Genomic DNA, 16,028 nt, shown 5'->3' on the forward strand with positions numbered 1-16,028 from the left:
TTTTTCAAATTTACATAGAGTAGCAGTATTCGAGTCAGGCATTTTGCTCTAATTTATGATTTAGAACATTTATGATGTGTAAGTCGTAATTGGATCTATTTATAGAAATCAATTCAAAATTTATTTTTGCGTTTGAAATTTAATTGCGCCAAGTTAACAGTATCCCACGAGTTGAAACGATGAGGGTTCGTTTATATAATTTTAGATACCGTTTATATTGCAGCTTCAGAGATACCATGTGAAGCAGAAAAGGATTGTTATGATTACGATGCTGATTGTATAGACTCTATATGTCAATGTAGACCCGGCTTTCAGATGAATGTCACGACAAGAATATGTGAAGGTAGGGAATTAAATTGATTCTGTAATATACAATACTGGTAACCAACAATATTTTGCGTTTGTATTATTTTCGCGAATTTTGTGATGAAGGTTAATTCGCGCAATGTTATATTTGCGAATTAGTATCTTGCACACTTAAACTCAAAGGTATCTCATTTCAGTTTAAAATCCATGATACTTTAAAGCTGCGAAAAATGCTTTGAATCGGAAATCGCGAAATTCAGTAGCCGCGAAAGAAAGTTGGGTTACAGTAACCAGTATATAGATTGTGTTAACATAGTGGGTTGGTACCGTATCCTGTATACAATAGGGTATCGGTTATTCGTTCTTTATATTGTCTTTTAATCTAATAGGATTACTTTGAGCGTTCATCGACTTAAGACTCAAATTACTGATACCTTATTTTAGTTTATTTATTACAACCGTACTCTTCCAAATTTAATAGGTTGACAACCCCCGTGTCATGCATTGAAAGTTTACTTAAAACTACTATATAGCAACCAAACTTGAATAGTATTATTTGTCCGTTATGGGAAAAGACAGGGATTCCTTGCAAGTTTCGGAGGGTCCTGCTTCAAACCCAGGTCTAGACGCTAGATTTTCTTTTGTTTAAACAACGTTTGTTCATATACGATATATTCAACCTCATTTAATGGGAATGTTTTTGTTCACAATTGTCTACGATGCAATGCAGTCAATTTCATAAGACAATGACTATTTGTTAACCCTCGTATTTTTATTGTTTAGACATCGATGAATGCCAGCAGAACCCATGTGATCCTAATGCCGATTGTCAGAACACACGTGGTAGTTTCGTGTGTACGTGTAAGGCTTTGTATGATGGCGATGGATTCTTCTGCAAACGTAAGTACTCCATTGTAACACTGGTACATAGAAGTGAGCTGAAAGACTGATATATTTGAAATATTTATGAAATATTTATCTCAAGTTTTAAGCATGTGATTAATGGGAATAATTTACGTACCACGTGATACTCGATAACGTTTGTGCGGGACTATTGTTTCTATTGGTGATTGAATGACGTCAAAAGATGATAACTCGTGCTAACGTTATTTCAGCAGGAAGATTACAAATAGTTACGTTTCAATACTGGAGACACTAGTCTCGTACAAACGTAATCGGGTACCACGTGGTACGTGAATTAGAAAATGTATTTTGAAATTAAAGGATTTAAGTGAAACATAGATAAAAAACTAAATTATTCTCGTTTTGGTTTAGACATGTGAAGAATTAAAAGACTGTGTTTTGAAATTAAATTATCGGTTTTAAAGATGCACCACCGCTTACAAATGGTATTTTTTCACTATCAAAAACAATAGCAGACAATTTAGTATTTTTCTTCGGGTACAAAGTTACTTACTTTACATCATTACCACCATTAAAAAGTTTGAGCTTCTAATTTTACTTCAAGTTAAAACTATGAAAAATAATTAATTGCATCCCGAAAAAAATCCGTGGAACTATATCTTATATGGAATGAAGTAATGATTGCACCAAAGGCGAAATAGATTATTTTATGTTATTTTTTTTGTGTTAATTAGGCATATATATACAAGATTAAGCACCAATTTTTGTTCAAATGATGAATATCATTTATGCTCTGTCGGCAGTTGAGCATCTTTTAATGAAACACAAAAACTTATTTTTCTCATTTTTTTTATCCCAATAAATAACCTGCTAAAGAGTATTGTATTTTTACATATGACTCAATAATTTTTAAATATGTTGTTGATCCAATTTTTGCGATCATAGTAATGTCCCCCCAACTTACGAAATTATTATCCCTGCAAGAATAACCATGGCAGTTATACGGTATAACAATACTTCGCATTCCTTTTAATTTAGCTCGAAACAATATTTAAGTTTTCCACATCATTCAATGATTTTTCGCTATCATCGTCAAGGGAGGTCTCTCACGCTGAGGCGATCTAGACTGCGTGCGCTTACCTTTTAAACTATAAGTAAGTCAACAATTACGTAAAAGTACATTGTTGACAACGTCATCAATTTTGACGTATCATCGACGGAACCGTTATCATGTTGCTTTTAAGTTGCTTGTTAATAACAAGTATTTCAATCATGTCTATGTTGCTGTTTTATATATAAATGTTTGATCAAATTTACTTATCTTTTATGCTTTCAGGAATCTGTCGAGTGGATGCTAACTGCCACGAAAATGCCCACTGTCTCCTTAAAGAATGTATTTGTGACGACGGCTATACCGGGGATGGATTGAACTGCACAGGTAAACATTAAAAGTTATTTTTTAATAGAAACATATATTCGTCAACGAAAATGACAAATGGATTTTTTAACAAGAACAGGCGAAGACGAATTAACATTTTCTTTAGTTGTAAAAGTTACTAACTTTACACCATTACCACCATTGAAAAGTTTGGGAATCTAATTTCACTTCATAATAAAATTATGAAAATAATTAATTGCGTCCCAACAAAAATTTCGTGGCGCTATGTCCTATATGGAATAAGTACTGATCGCACTTGCAGCATCAAAAGCAAAATAAATTATCTTATATTATTTTTATGTTAATTAGACATTCATATACACGATTAATTGCCAATTATTGTTCAAATGATGAGTATCGTTTATGTTCTGTTGGCGGTGGAGCATCCTTAAGGAATATGTTATCATCCAAACTATTTTTTTTTCTCCAGATATCAATGAGTGTGAGACGGGGGATGACAACTGTCATTTGAACGCTGACTGTTTCAACAACGATGGGTCGTTTAAATGTGCATGTAAATCGGGGTACGATGGCAATGGATTGACATGCGAAGGTTGGTGTATATTTTTACCTGAATCTGAATCTTATATCTCGACAAGATTTGCATACACTTGTTCTTAAATGTCCCTTTGTGTTTATTAAAGGATTTAATTCAATATTTTTATGTTGTGGATATATAACATAAAACTCTGTATTTTAAATAAACCGCGAAGCAGGTTATATACTGATTTTTGTGATATATCTTCATAACATAAAATATATTAATCCATATAATTAAATTTACTAACGATAATATTTTCAATATTCAAAATTCCTTTTGGGAATCTTTTGTCTATGATATCATTACGCCGTTACCGTAGCCAATCCGAAGCGACGTTACAACCGCGCAAACGGCGACGCAATTATTTTTAATCCAATGAAAACGCTCGTTACAAGCAAAATTGAATTAGAGGACATTTAGCTGAATCAACAAACCAACCAACATATATCATATCAGAATTATAGGCTCTATAACAGTCGCAGGCAGGATGACAGCATATAATTCGATTTTATAAGTACATAAAAAATCAGTTGGTCCAATATTTGGACACTAGATTGACTTTCAAGATGTCATCCTTCCTTTGTACTTTAAAATGAAGTCTCTATGGACCGGTGATTGGTCAGACTTTTCCCCCTGAAATGCATTTAGATTGACAAGACATAGTCCAACTATGGAAAAACTGTAGCGATAGTAACCCCTTGAGTATAGAGGATAAGTGGATAAGTTTAGATGTACTTTATATAATATGATAAATTCTGAGCCTTTTGTTGTAGTCAAGGATTCATATTAATCAGCTATAGTGTTGTTTAAATGCTTTATCACAACTGATGAATTCCTCTTTCTTTTTACCACAGCTCATATACTCTTAAAAAACCCATGGATACATCATAAATAATGTCATACTCATCAACATCTTCATCAGCATCATTATCATTATCATCATCATCATCACCATCATCATCATCATCATGCATCATCATCGTCATCAGTTTTATGACTTGGCATCATTTTCATAATTAACACTTTTACTTTTCTTTGTGTTCACCTTAGTGGTACCTCTGACATGTCACGACATCCTACAGAAAAATCCTAAAGCCCAAACAGGCAGCTACCTCATTGATCCAGATGGTACTGGACCGAACCCTGCTATCCTGGTCAAATGTGAAATGCGCCCTGATAACATCGGTGTCACAATCATCAACGTCAACGTCACTTCCAAGCTTGTAACGTCCAGTCACCCTGTGTTTGATATACCATACGCATCTCCTATTGAACAAATCATATCCCTGACTAATATTTCCGGATATTGCTACCAGGAAATGAAGTAAGAGTTAGTTTACCAACCGGAACACTGTATTTGAGAGTAGAAAACAAGTATTTGCATGATATAGTAAAACAACCGAAATTCGTCTTAAATCAATCAATGTAATTCTATTACTATTCGGTCAGACATAATATATTTATGTTAGATATACTAACTTTGTCATCGTACTAAGAAATCGCTATCATATCACAAGAGAATGGAGCATAACCTTAGAGAATGATTTAAAAACGAGTTTAGTGAAATATCAATAATTAAATCGTTAAAATCATAAATGTAAGTGAAGTATTTTGAGAACGTAACATAATATGGGGATGACTATATGATTATTCCATTTTATTCCTAAAGTGCCAAGTGTCGTTGGAAAGCGAGAATGTTGAACAATAACACATACTGGGTGGACAGAAATGACGACAGACATTGGACCTGGGGTGGTTCTACTGTAGAAGGAATGGTAATAAAATAGTTTACATATTTGTCAAAATGATGCCAAATGTTACGATAAATTAAATATAATTAAAAAAGAATGAGAAATGAGAGAAAAATATATGATACAGCTGTCAAATACCGTGGTAGAAGATGTATTGATCTATTTGGATTATTCAGAAGGGCAACGGCAAGCAAGCGTAATCTTTAGACTGGTATCTAAGATATCCTTTAGCTAAAATGACTGCAACTTCTTTAGAAAATCACAAAAGTCATTTTTTTACGTTCTTGATAAGAGAATGGCGGAGATAACAAAATGATATGAAATGCAGCAGTCAAATTGCAAGATAGAATACACGCTGAAATATTTTTTTTTATTATTAAGAAGGCCAAAGTTAATCAAACATATTTAACAGACTGGTTTTTTTAGTAATCCGTTAGATAAAATGATTACAACTTCTTTAGAAAAAAATATCACAAAAGTCATTTGTTATTTTTTACTTGATAAGAATAATGGCAGAAATCAGAGAATGATATCAAATGCAGTAATCAAATTGCATATTAGGAGACACATTGAAGGTCAAAGGTCATAATTCACAGACTGGTATCTTAGTAAATCATTATATAAAATGACTGCTACTTCTTAAGAAGAAGTTATAACCATCTGTTATTTTTAAGTGTCCCTGTGGACAACTAGAAGAATACTGTTATACCCGTGGTTCCCATTGTAACTGTGATGGGACTGTCAGTATGATTGAGGACAGCGGCAAACTGACCGACCGGACACTGATTCCAATTAAGTCAGTCCATATGGAGTTAACTGGATCGCAGAGGTTCACGACGAAAATCGGCCCCGTGGTGTGTGCTCCAAAACCCATAGGTCAGTTCTATTTCTTTTGATTATAGTCAGACAAAATATACTTTAGTCGTAATTAACGTATATTTTAGACACATTTAGTGAATGTTGAAATAAATTGATAATGGTTTCGCATTTTCCATTTCTATCTTTAACATTTCTATAAGAGGATATACTTATGAGCAACCTCAACAAATACCTGTTTATCCTTCTGTGAGCTCTTTTTCTCGTTTTGTATTCTTATATTTTCATTTTAATGAGACGCACTCGCATATTTTTTATCACGAAAAGTTTGCTGTCTCTTCAGTACAATTCCTAGAAATAAATCATTTGCTATGAAGCTTATAACTTATTCATTGTGTGTTTTCAGATGTGATGAAGGATTGTGATGAAATCAAGCAAAAGCTTGGTGTAAAGAAGAGCGGTGCCCAACTTATAGACATTGATGGACCAGATGGCGATGGGGACCCTGTCTTGGTACACTGTGATATGGAGACATACCCGCACGTTGGCGTTACTGTCGTACCGACGTAAGTCTTTGGAAGATTTGTAAAATAAATTTTCTACTATGTTTGATAGGTTAGTGAGACATACTTTTATCCCGCCTCAGACAAGAATCTTGTATTACCATTGGCTAAAAAGACGTCACGTGATATCCAGGATATAGTCTATTATGTTACTAGAATTCGTATGAGGATTGGAGATAGAGTTAACGTTCTTGGTTCTTAACGTCATTAGCGAGTCACATTATGCATTTTGCAATTATTTAATTGAAATTAAAAATATATATATATATAAATTGATATATTCGTTAAACAGTTTGTAAGTGACCTAATACGGAAAAAAATTATTGGGTTTACAACGGGTTCACCTCGCCCGATACAAGTTTATTTCAGACCCAATATTTTTTCGTGTTAGGTCACTAACATCTAGTAATAAATGGAACATTTACTACGAATACGTTTTTGTTGTACAATTGTTCCATGCCAAATTTGTTTGGAAATGGCTAAAATAGTCTTAACCAGAGGTCAAATCCAGTTTTTTTTTTTTTGCGATACAATTTGTTTAAATTGAAATTAAAATCTCTTGATATATTTATGCCTAGTACATATTCATTTGATACTTTTTGTTCATGAATACAACTATATAGAGAACATAGTTACTATGAATGTATGGGGACCAACGAATCACTTCGTTATAAGCATAGTTCGTATATACGATATACATGATACATACATCTTATAACAATTACGCTTATTTGAACGCTACTCCTGTGCCTTTAATCTTATAGCGATAAATATATAATATATGCAAAAAACCCATTGTAAAACATTTAAACGCAACTGATCAAATTGCTGAAATTTTACATGAATTTTTTTATTCTTATTTTAGAGTGGTCCTTCAACAGCCAACTGGGTCCGGATTCAACCCGGTAAAATATCCCATTGAGAATAAAGAAATTCAGAATATCATCAACTACTCAAAATTCTGCGTCCAAGAGTTTACATATAATTGTATGGTATGTGTTGGTATTCGTTGTTATTTTCTAACTACTTTGTCTTATTTTTGAAAAACATGTACAGCTACGAAATCTCTAAATAAAAAATGAATAAATAATAATTGATTATAATTATTGCTAAATACGATCTCAGCTGACGGGGCCTATTTCTCTGCCTCAGTCATTCGAACTGTAGTGTTTAACACCGCAGAACCTAGTTGGAAGCCTGGTCGTGGCACTCGACAGGGATCATGTTTATTTCTCCGTTCTTCTACATAATTTATAATGGGAAAAATGATCAAAAACTATTAATTGAATCTACACAAAATTACACGATCAAGCGTTTATATATTTTCTCTCTTAATTACAGAATTCCGATTTGAAAGGATTTTATTTCACCAACTTAAAAGGTGAGAGAAGGGAGTTTTTCCCTGGAGGTTTGGACACAACAGGGACGTGCCCCTGTGGTTTGATAGGTAGGTGTGAAGACACCAACGAGTTGTGTAACTGTAACACCAAGGACGGTGTGTTTAGGATGGACTTTGGCGCGGAATTCAATAAAGACAATCTACCAATCACAGGGTTGTATTTTGGAGATATAGGGACTACAACAAACCAGAATGCATCATTCACTCTGACTTCTCTAAAATGTAGCCAGCAGGAGTTCTGTAAGTGTTTTGTTTTAATTTAATTATTGAAATATAATTAATTTATATAGTCTGTCATTTTTTTGGTACAAGCAGTTTTAATTTTCCTTCATGACAACCCCCTAAAAAACTCAGTAAAACAATATATCAAATTTTGAAAACTAAGATTTTATTTTCTGGTTGTAATTACGCATTGATGTTATTATCTTCTAATTTCATAGGAATGTTAAACATTATTTGTGACTTTGTAAATGGACAAGTATTATTTGCTATTTTTTCAGTGATTTCTTGGTTTAATTATTGTTTAACAATCGCGGCGGTAATCATGCTTTTTTTCGTTACTTATATCGCATTTTATTTCAGCAATAGAAATGGACTGTGAATCCTATTTTTTGCACAGAGGAATGAACAGTACTTATGTGCGGATGGTGGATCCAGATGGACCTGAAAATAGGAATGGAGACCCAGGTACTAAATTTTGTTTGTTTGAGTTTGTTTGCAACATTGCTTGATTGTATTGTCTATGGACATTTCATAATTATCTAATATATGGAAATATTGAGGAGTTGCAAATGTAAATAAGTTAAACACAGGATAGCAATATAAAGACACTGCGTTTAACTAATTAGATAGTATTTTCAGTCACAGGTTGATGATATGGGGCGGGGGGGTGTCGAAATAGTTGTTCAATGATGAGAGGACAAGTACTTCATTATATTTGTTGTTGTTTTGGTTTTTTAGAGTCATGGTTTAAGTTAAAGTCTTTATAAACTTCTACTCGTGACTTGGTAACATCCCTTCCTCATTTCTCAACACAAACTTGGGACCGATTATAAATCCTTAATGAATACTCATATCGTAACCTCTATAGATGATGTCAAACCGTTCCCTGTGGAATGTCAAATAGTCGAAAACCCACCACATGCAGTTACCATTGTACACCATGAATCGGAAGGATCGGTAAGTCGAAATGGAAACTGAAACTGACTTGGATTTATTTGATTTGCGTCATACGTTTAATGCCGTGTCATCTAGGCTTAAGATGGAGATGGAAGCCGACGTGGATCTATGGCGAGCGTCTAGTGCAATACACACGTGCATTTCAAAGTAAACCAGATATAGATGTCCATTGATAATGTGAAAGTCACGTGGTCAGGTCATGCTGAGCACAATCATCTTTTGTTAAGATAATCTTACTGTCGTTCTACACGCTCTTGGTCGAATTTCTAAAGCATTTAATTTAATCAATGCCTCTTTAATCAAAGGAACAAAAATGATGTTTTTTCCTATTTTATTTAACCATTCATCATCAGTATTTATAATATATTTTGTCACAGTATCCAGTCGAAGGCTCTATGGCATATAGATATATTATGGTATCCAAAGCCCAGTTGGAAAAACTGACTACACGTGCAGTGTATTGCACACAATCTGTGACGTACACATGTAATGTCGAGGGCCCAGTCCATGACGCAGGTAATTTTATCCTCGTTAAATTGTCTATAAAGACTACCTAGGGGACAGAGAAAAATTGTATATATAATCAAGTGGTCTTTATACATAGGTCAAAGCTAAATGAAGATCGTTGAATATACTCGACTTAATCAATAGATCAAGGAACACAGGAACAAATTTTATTCGTAAGTTTAAAACACAAATTTTGAAATTTGCTTTTCCAAGTCAATGATACCATGGATATATGTATCTCTAAAGGAATTTATACCAATGGTATACTCTTAAGGAATCACACCGCGATAAAACTAATGTTTCATTATGGGTTAAAATCTTGTTTCACCCAAACAATTAATCTTTTCTCCAGGTGGTGATTCTATATTGTACTGGATCGGACTTGACGGTGAGAGGCATGAGTACTTACATGGTCAGGAAGGTAGCAGTTGTCAGTGTGCACTGACAAATACATGTCAGGGATCCGGCCCATGTAACTGTGACGGCGCTACAGGAACGTACGTTTATCATACAAAATGGAATTTTAAGTGCATTAAATTGATACAGACGCATCTATGTATTAAAGAAACAATAGTCTAAAAATGACGCTCTTTGTAGACAGTTGCCCTTTATACAGACGTCGATGATATAGTTAATTCCACTAAATGGGGTTAATGAGTCTGACTATGACAGATATTATATCTATAGAGACTGTCTTTCATAGGCATGTGTGCTTTCTGTAGAGTTGTACTGTATAGCAGGTTTAGTTGTATTTAGTTTGGTGAATGACAAATATTTTGTTTCAATTATATTATTTCACAGTCTTAATTTGTGTATCAATTTATTTCTTCGTAGGTCAGATTCTGGAAACTTATTCGGTAATAAACATGTACCAGTGATGAATTTCACATTTTCCAACCCCTCATACGGAAACACTATCGAAGTTGGGCCACTCAAATGTTTGGGTAAGTGAATCTAATTATAATACACATATAATTAAAACATATTATGCTATCATGTTTGATTGTGATAAAAATGTATCTATTTTATAAGAACGTTGATTCATTTAGATATCATGTTATACGCTCAAGTAAGTAATTCATATTTATCTCTTGACGTTAACCAATCTTTTTCGTCACGCCAAATTACCTACGTAGGGAAAGTGTTTATTTGTGTTACAGACACCAACATTTGTGTTTTTTACAACCCCCTCACCCGAACTCCACCAACAAATATTAAATGTAATGATTTTATGTTATTTCCCTAGGATTTGTTTGCGAAAAACGATTTATTTTGATGTTATGATCTTATTGATTTAGCTATTTAAAGCTGACAATGCAAGTTAAAAACATGCATTTGAAATTAAAAAAAAAAGATAACGAAATTATTTTTTTCGAAAATTGTTTCTGAGACATTCCCTAGTTATGACAGTGCGGTATCTAAGGAAGTGGCAGCCATTTTTCTTTTGCTCTGCTTAGTAACCTTCACTGGCCAACCCCCTATATAAAGCACGGGACACTTGACACACGTGTGTCATTATAAACATGTCTTGTCTCAGATACACATGCCCCGATATTGCAAATAACAATGTCAAATTGAAAATAAACACTGCACTCACCTGACAATATTTCAATGAAGTAAAAAATGAATGTGGTGTCAGCTATATCCTAACATATGTCCAATACGAATTAATTAAACACTTCAATATACACTAGGTTTTACGCGTACATGTACATCGACACGTGTGTGTCCTTGATAGTTGTCGCTCGTTAGGGTTAGGTACTATAGTCACGTGTATATGGTCAGTTGAGTGCAATGAGTACGATGATATACGTGGAGATATGTGGACGGATTATTGTTTGGGTTTCTATTCACTTGCGCTGAAATTTTATTTTGAGAAACATCTAAATGACAACTTACAGTAGTTGACATGTTTTCTTGCTAAAACATGTCCCATATCGTTTTACAGGTGAGGGTTTTGTTTACCTATTTGTAGGTGATATATACTGTGAACTGCTAGGTGTATATGTACATGAATGAGCGCACGTGTGTCGATTCACGCGCTTTATATAGGGGTCGGTGAGTCGTCGGAATGTAAAACAAAAATGGCTGTCCTCAACCGGGGAATGTCTCATTAACGATTCTTGAAATTCTAGTATACTTATTAAAAAAATCATTTTAAATAATTTAACTTGCATTGTCAGCTTTAAAAAAATTGTAATAAATAAAAATAACCTTTTGTGACTATTTCAATTTCTATTCTGCATTTAGTCAACGTTAAGAAGGAGGAACATACATTTATTTTGTAGAGTTGCGTCCAACATGTAATGATCTGCTACATGCCAGACAAACACGTGCACCGAGCGAGGTGTTCCTACCGACAGACACTCCTTACACGATCGATCCTGATGGCGCTGGCGGTAACGACCCTTTTGTTGTCTTCTGCAAATTTCCACAGACGATCATATCCGTATCTCCAGGTAAGTGTCTTCAGTGCCTCCTGTGATTCAAGTAAATTTTTACAAACAACATACTTTAGTGTATATGCATAGAAAACGTGACAAAATTTTCCGTGTAATATTTTATAATCAAAAAGATTAATAGAATCTTACATGGGTCTGTCATGTGGACAGGGATATCTCAACCCGAGTGAAAGATTTTGGCTTGCCTAGGGTTGACGGTCAAAATCTTTCACAAGGGTTGAGATATCCCTGTCCAATTGACAGACCAATGTTTGATTCTTTTTCTCCCATACTTAGTAGAAAAGATGATAAAAATTCCAGTTGGTTTTCAGCTTTTTCATCGCGCCATTATCGCAGGAACGTCGTTATGCGTCAATATTGATGACGTCATCTACAATGCACGCCGCATGTATTGATGACGTCACGTTATTGTCTAGCGCGTGTGAACTGTATTACACCCCCCTGTGTAAGAAAGAGATGTCTTTTCACTAGCAACCAAGGGATATCCCTGTGAAGTATGGGAGAAAATTACATGTACATCTTATTTGCCCATATCTAAATCAAAGTTGAATTTTTGTCGCTTCCAGCTAAGATATATTTCAAGGTTTTTTGACACCTACTTTGGATTAAAAATGCTATAACTTTGCGAAAATTTTGTTCTTAATTTTGTTTTCTGCAGTAACCTATTGAAAACCATATCAAAGTTTGAGAAGTAAACTTGTGACAATAATTCAAATGTGCAACAAGAAATGCATGATGTCTTATAAATATCAGTTATAGCACTGAATTTTGCACTGTAAAAGTATACATGTTTTTGTATGTGTGGATGAAAACATATACATGTATAAAGAACTCACATTACAGTTAGATGTAGTGATAACACTGTAAAAAATATTAAATGTAGTTGTAAACCACAACTTGGCTAAATGATCTGACTGTATAACTCGTTTTACTGCACAGTTAACATAAATATAGAGATTTTGGCAGCACACTGTAAAAAGTATCCTGTCCTTATTCATCTGTGTAAAATTTAAATCAATATATTATAAGTATTGTAATTCTCAAAATATTGGTAACCGATGGTGGCGGATAACATATGAAAAGCTGTTCTTTATTCATATACATACAAATTATGGTGCTAACGTGTAATTCTAAATTTTTATTAGAAAAAAAGTATTTCTTATATTTTATTTCCCTTGCAAATACGTTGGCAGCTTTCATTATGTAATACATTTGTAAAAAACTAAATTTGATCCTAATAAACGTTTTCTGGATGTAAAGCAATTCTTCGCATTTCATAGGTCAAATACGGTACATCGATCTAAGAAGATTGAGTGAATTTCAAACAAATCGTTTAAAGATGCTACACCGCTGACGAATTACATTTTTCTTGATCACAAACAGGAGCAGACCAATCACTATTTTTCTTCAGTTACAAAAGTTACTTTCTTTACACCAGTATAACCATTGAAAACTCTAAATATTTTATTGTATTTCATAATTAGTTTTACTATGAGATAGTCAAGGTGTGTAGAGATTGTAAGTGATCGGAACCCCTGGAATATCGAGGATGGTGTAAGCTATTCATTTGGACACTTCAAAAACTTGAACTTGGAAAATATAAAAACTTGAACTTGGAAAAATCAACTTGAAACGTTATAAAACATCCATTAGCCGTTTATGCCAAGCGTTCCGTCTCTTTTTGCAGATAATACGAATACAACAGGTACATCAGGTGGTGAAGGAGTAGACAAGTGTTTCCAAATCACATACAATAACGGTGTGACACCTGATCAAATACAGGTAAGAAATTGATTCCATATATGTTAAACCCATTGACCTTCATGTGCAATTACATTTGGCGTATTCCACGTGTGATTGGAAGTAACGACAGCCAATGTCACGGAAATATTTAAGCACTGGTACATTGGAGTCCTATGGTTCTTGTTTATGAAAATTAATATCGTGAAAATGCTTGACTCTTTATCGCGATAAGTAAGACCGTGAAAATGTTGTACTATTTATCGCGATAAATTTAAGATCGTGAAAATGTTTGACTCTCTATCGCGATAATTAATATCGTGAAAATGTTTGACTCTCTATCGCGATAATTAATATCATGAAAATGTTTGACTCTTTTTCGCGATAATTAAGATCGTGAAATTGTTTGACTCTCTATCGCGATAATTAAGATCATGAATTTTTTTTACTCTTTATCGCGATAATTAATATCGTGAAAATGTTTGATCTTTATCGCAATAATTAAGATCGTGAAAATATTTGACTCTTGATCGTGAAAATTTACGTCGTGAAAATGTTTTACTCTTAATCGTGAAAATTAAGATAATGATGTTGACTCTTTATCGCGATAATTAATATCGTGAAATTTTTTGACTCATTATCGCCATAATTTAGACCGTGAAAATATTTGATTCTTTATCGCGATAATTAAGATCGTGAAAATGTTTAAGCACATGTACATTTGGGCCCTATGACACTTCATCACAAAATGTAGTGTCATGAAAATATTTCAGCTCATGTATATTTGAGACATAATACTTTTTGATCAATTGAATTGACAAGAAAAAAGTCATTACGTATGACCACGCAGAATTAAGTCACTACGAAATCAAATTGCTTGATAGAAGTCACTCTTTAATATATCTGAATTCAATTATTTATCTTATATGCAAATTCTGTATTTGTCTGTATTTGGAATCTGTACCGACAAATGATTCTATAAAGACCATCCGAAATACCAAATAAAAATAGAATTCATAGCCAAGCGGTTTTTATACACAGGACAAATTGTGTTCATTTTGGATCCTGAGAAGGTGATCTGATTAAACAGGTTGTATTTATACAGAAGTGGTCGCTAATGCAGGTTTGATAACAGAAAATTGTTAAGAATTTCTTTATCTTGATGTAGGCACTGATAGACAGGTCGGCCTACTGTACACAACATATAAGCTACTCTTGTCGAAATGCACCCAAGACGGACCGTGTACACTACAAAACTTGTGATGGCAATATTCAACCAGGTATATGTTTTCTTCTCAACGAAATTCTATAAGCAAATATTAATGGCCGCACCCCTCAATTTTTCAAATGTTTTGTACATTTTTCGTGACGTGTTATTATGTAAAACGACTTTTCTAACTAAATTCCATTACTCAAAATTAACGAAATCCTCCTTTTCCCAAACGTTTTGTACAAAGTTTGTGCTTTGAGAAGATAAAAAATTGAGGGGTTTGCGTTGATATACAAATGTAAATAATTGGTAACTTGAAAATAAGAAGAGTCTCTTAAGGATGCGATAACGATATTAAACAATATTATAATTCTCCTGCAGAATTAGGCTATATTCCGGTACCTTTAAACATTTGTTTTTGGTCGATTATTGGCTTTTACTCTAATGGTGTTCATTTTTTTGTCATGACACAGTTGTATGTATAATAACCGTATTTCTGACGTTGCTATACAGGCTGGGGCGGTTCGAACGGAGAAGACAGCTGTGAATGCGGTGTAACTGGAGTGTGTAATGCCGGACCGGATGTGCCTTGTAACTGTGACAACGAGGATGGCAATGTGTACATCGACGAGGGCTGGATTCACAACAAAACCAGACTTCCGGTCTGTCAAGTCTGTTTCTCCCTTGAGGCTTCAACTGACACATCGCCATCTCGTTCCGCTTCGTACACAGTGACAGACCTCATCTGTACTTCCGGTCCGATCGGTAGGTAGTAATTATCTACTTTCACTTTCATTTTCTCGAATCATGATATCAGTTACTCCAATGATATACTTTTTTTCTTCTTAAATTTGGTATAGAAATAAACTTTCATATGCCACCCACAGGAAATATAAACACATAAGTGAAGAATGATTGGAATCTATTGCAATAGTTAATTGATTGTTTTAAGACATTTAAGACAATCTAATTACCGTCAACAGTCCTTCATTATTAACTTCTTTACGACATCTGTTTTTTGTAACTGTGTATAATATTTGATTCGAAACTTGATATTTGTTCCACATATCAAACATCTGAAGGATAAGTGCTCGAAAGCACTGAACAATCTGCGTGTTCTTTCCCATTCTGATTGTGGAGCAGACCGTGAAATGCTTCTACGAATCTCCTGGGCACTTATTAGATCAAAACTTGACTACGACTTTTCGAACAACACCTGTGAAAAGTCTTCCTTTGAAAGCTAATGCGCCAT

The 16,028-nt window shown here is 33.9% G+C and overlaps 1 protein-coding gene across 1 annotated transcript in view; it reads left to right on the top strand.

Annotated features, from left to right (window-relative positions):
* Positions 1–16,028, top strand: part of LOC138321817 (fibrillin-1-like) — a 58,161-nt gene that overhangs the window by 16,119 nt on the left and 26,014 nt on the right. The window contains exons 4-22 of the mRNA XM_069265797.1: positions 224–343; positions 1,090–1,206; positions 2,507–2,608; positions 3,039–3,161; positions 4,200–4,473; positions 4,819–4,924; positions 5,575–5,776; positions 6,123–6,282; positions 7,145–7,271; positions 7,621–7,918; positions 8,261–8,365; positions 8,769–8,857; positions 9,235–9,373; positions 9,717–9,861; positions 10,199–10,308; positions 11,653–11,823; positions 13,514–13,608; positions 14,735–14,846; positions 15,290–15,541. Coding sequence (XP_069121898.1) covers positions 224–343; positions 1,090–1,206; positions 2,507–2,608; positions 3,039–3,161; positions 4,200–4,473; positions 4,819–4,924; positions 5,575–5,776; positions 6,123–6,282; positions 7,145–7,271; positions 7,621–7,918; positions 8,261–8,365; positions 8,769–8,857; positions 9,235–9,373; positions 9,717–9,861; positions 10,199–10,308; positions 11,653–11,823; positions 13,514–13,608; positions 14,735–14,846; positions 15,290–15,541 — 2,847 coding nt within the window. The remainder of the gene's footprint in view (positions 1–223; positions 344–1,089; positions 1,207–2,506; positions 2,609–3,038; positions 3,162–4,199; positions 4,474–4,818; positions 4,925–5,574; positions 5,777–6,122; positions 6,283–7,144; positions 7,272–7,620; positions 7,919–8,260; positions 8,366–8,768; positions 8,858–9,234; positions 9,374–9,716; positions 9,862–10,198; positions 10,309–11,652; positions 11,824–13,513; positions 13,609–14,734; positions 14,847–15,289; positions 15,542–16,028) is intronic.

The sequence above is a fragment of the Argopecten irradians genome, chromosome 4, assembly GCF_041381155.1.
Source record: "Argopecten irradians isolate NY chromosome 4, Ai_NY, whole genome shotgun sequence".
In the NCBI taxonomy this organism is placed as follows: Eukaryota; Metazoa; Mollusca; class Bivalvia; order Pectinida; family Pectinidae; genus Argopecten; species Argopecten irradians.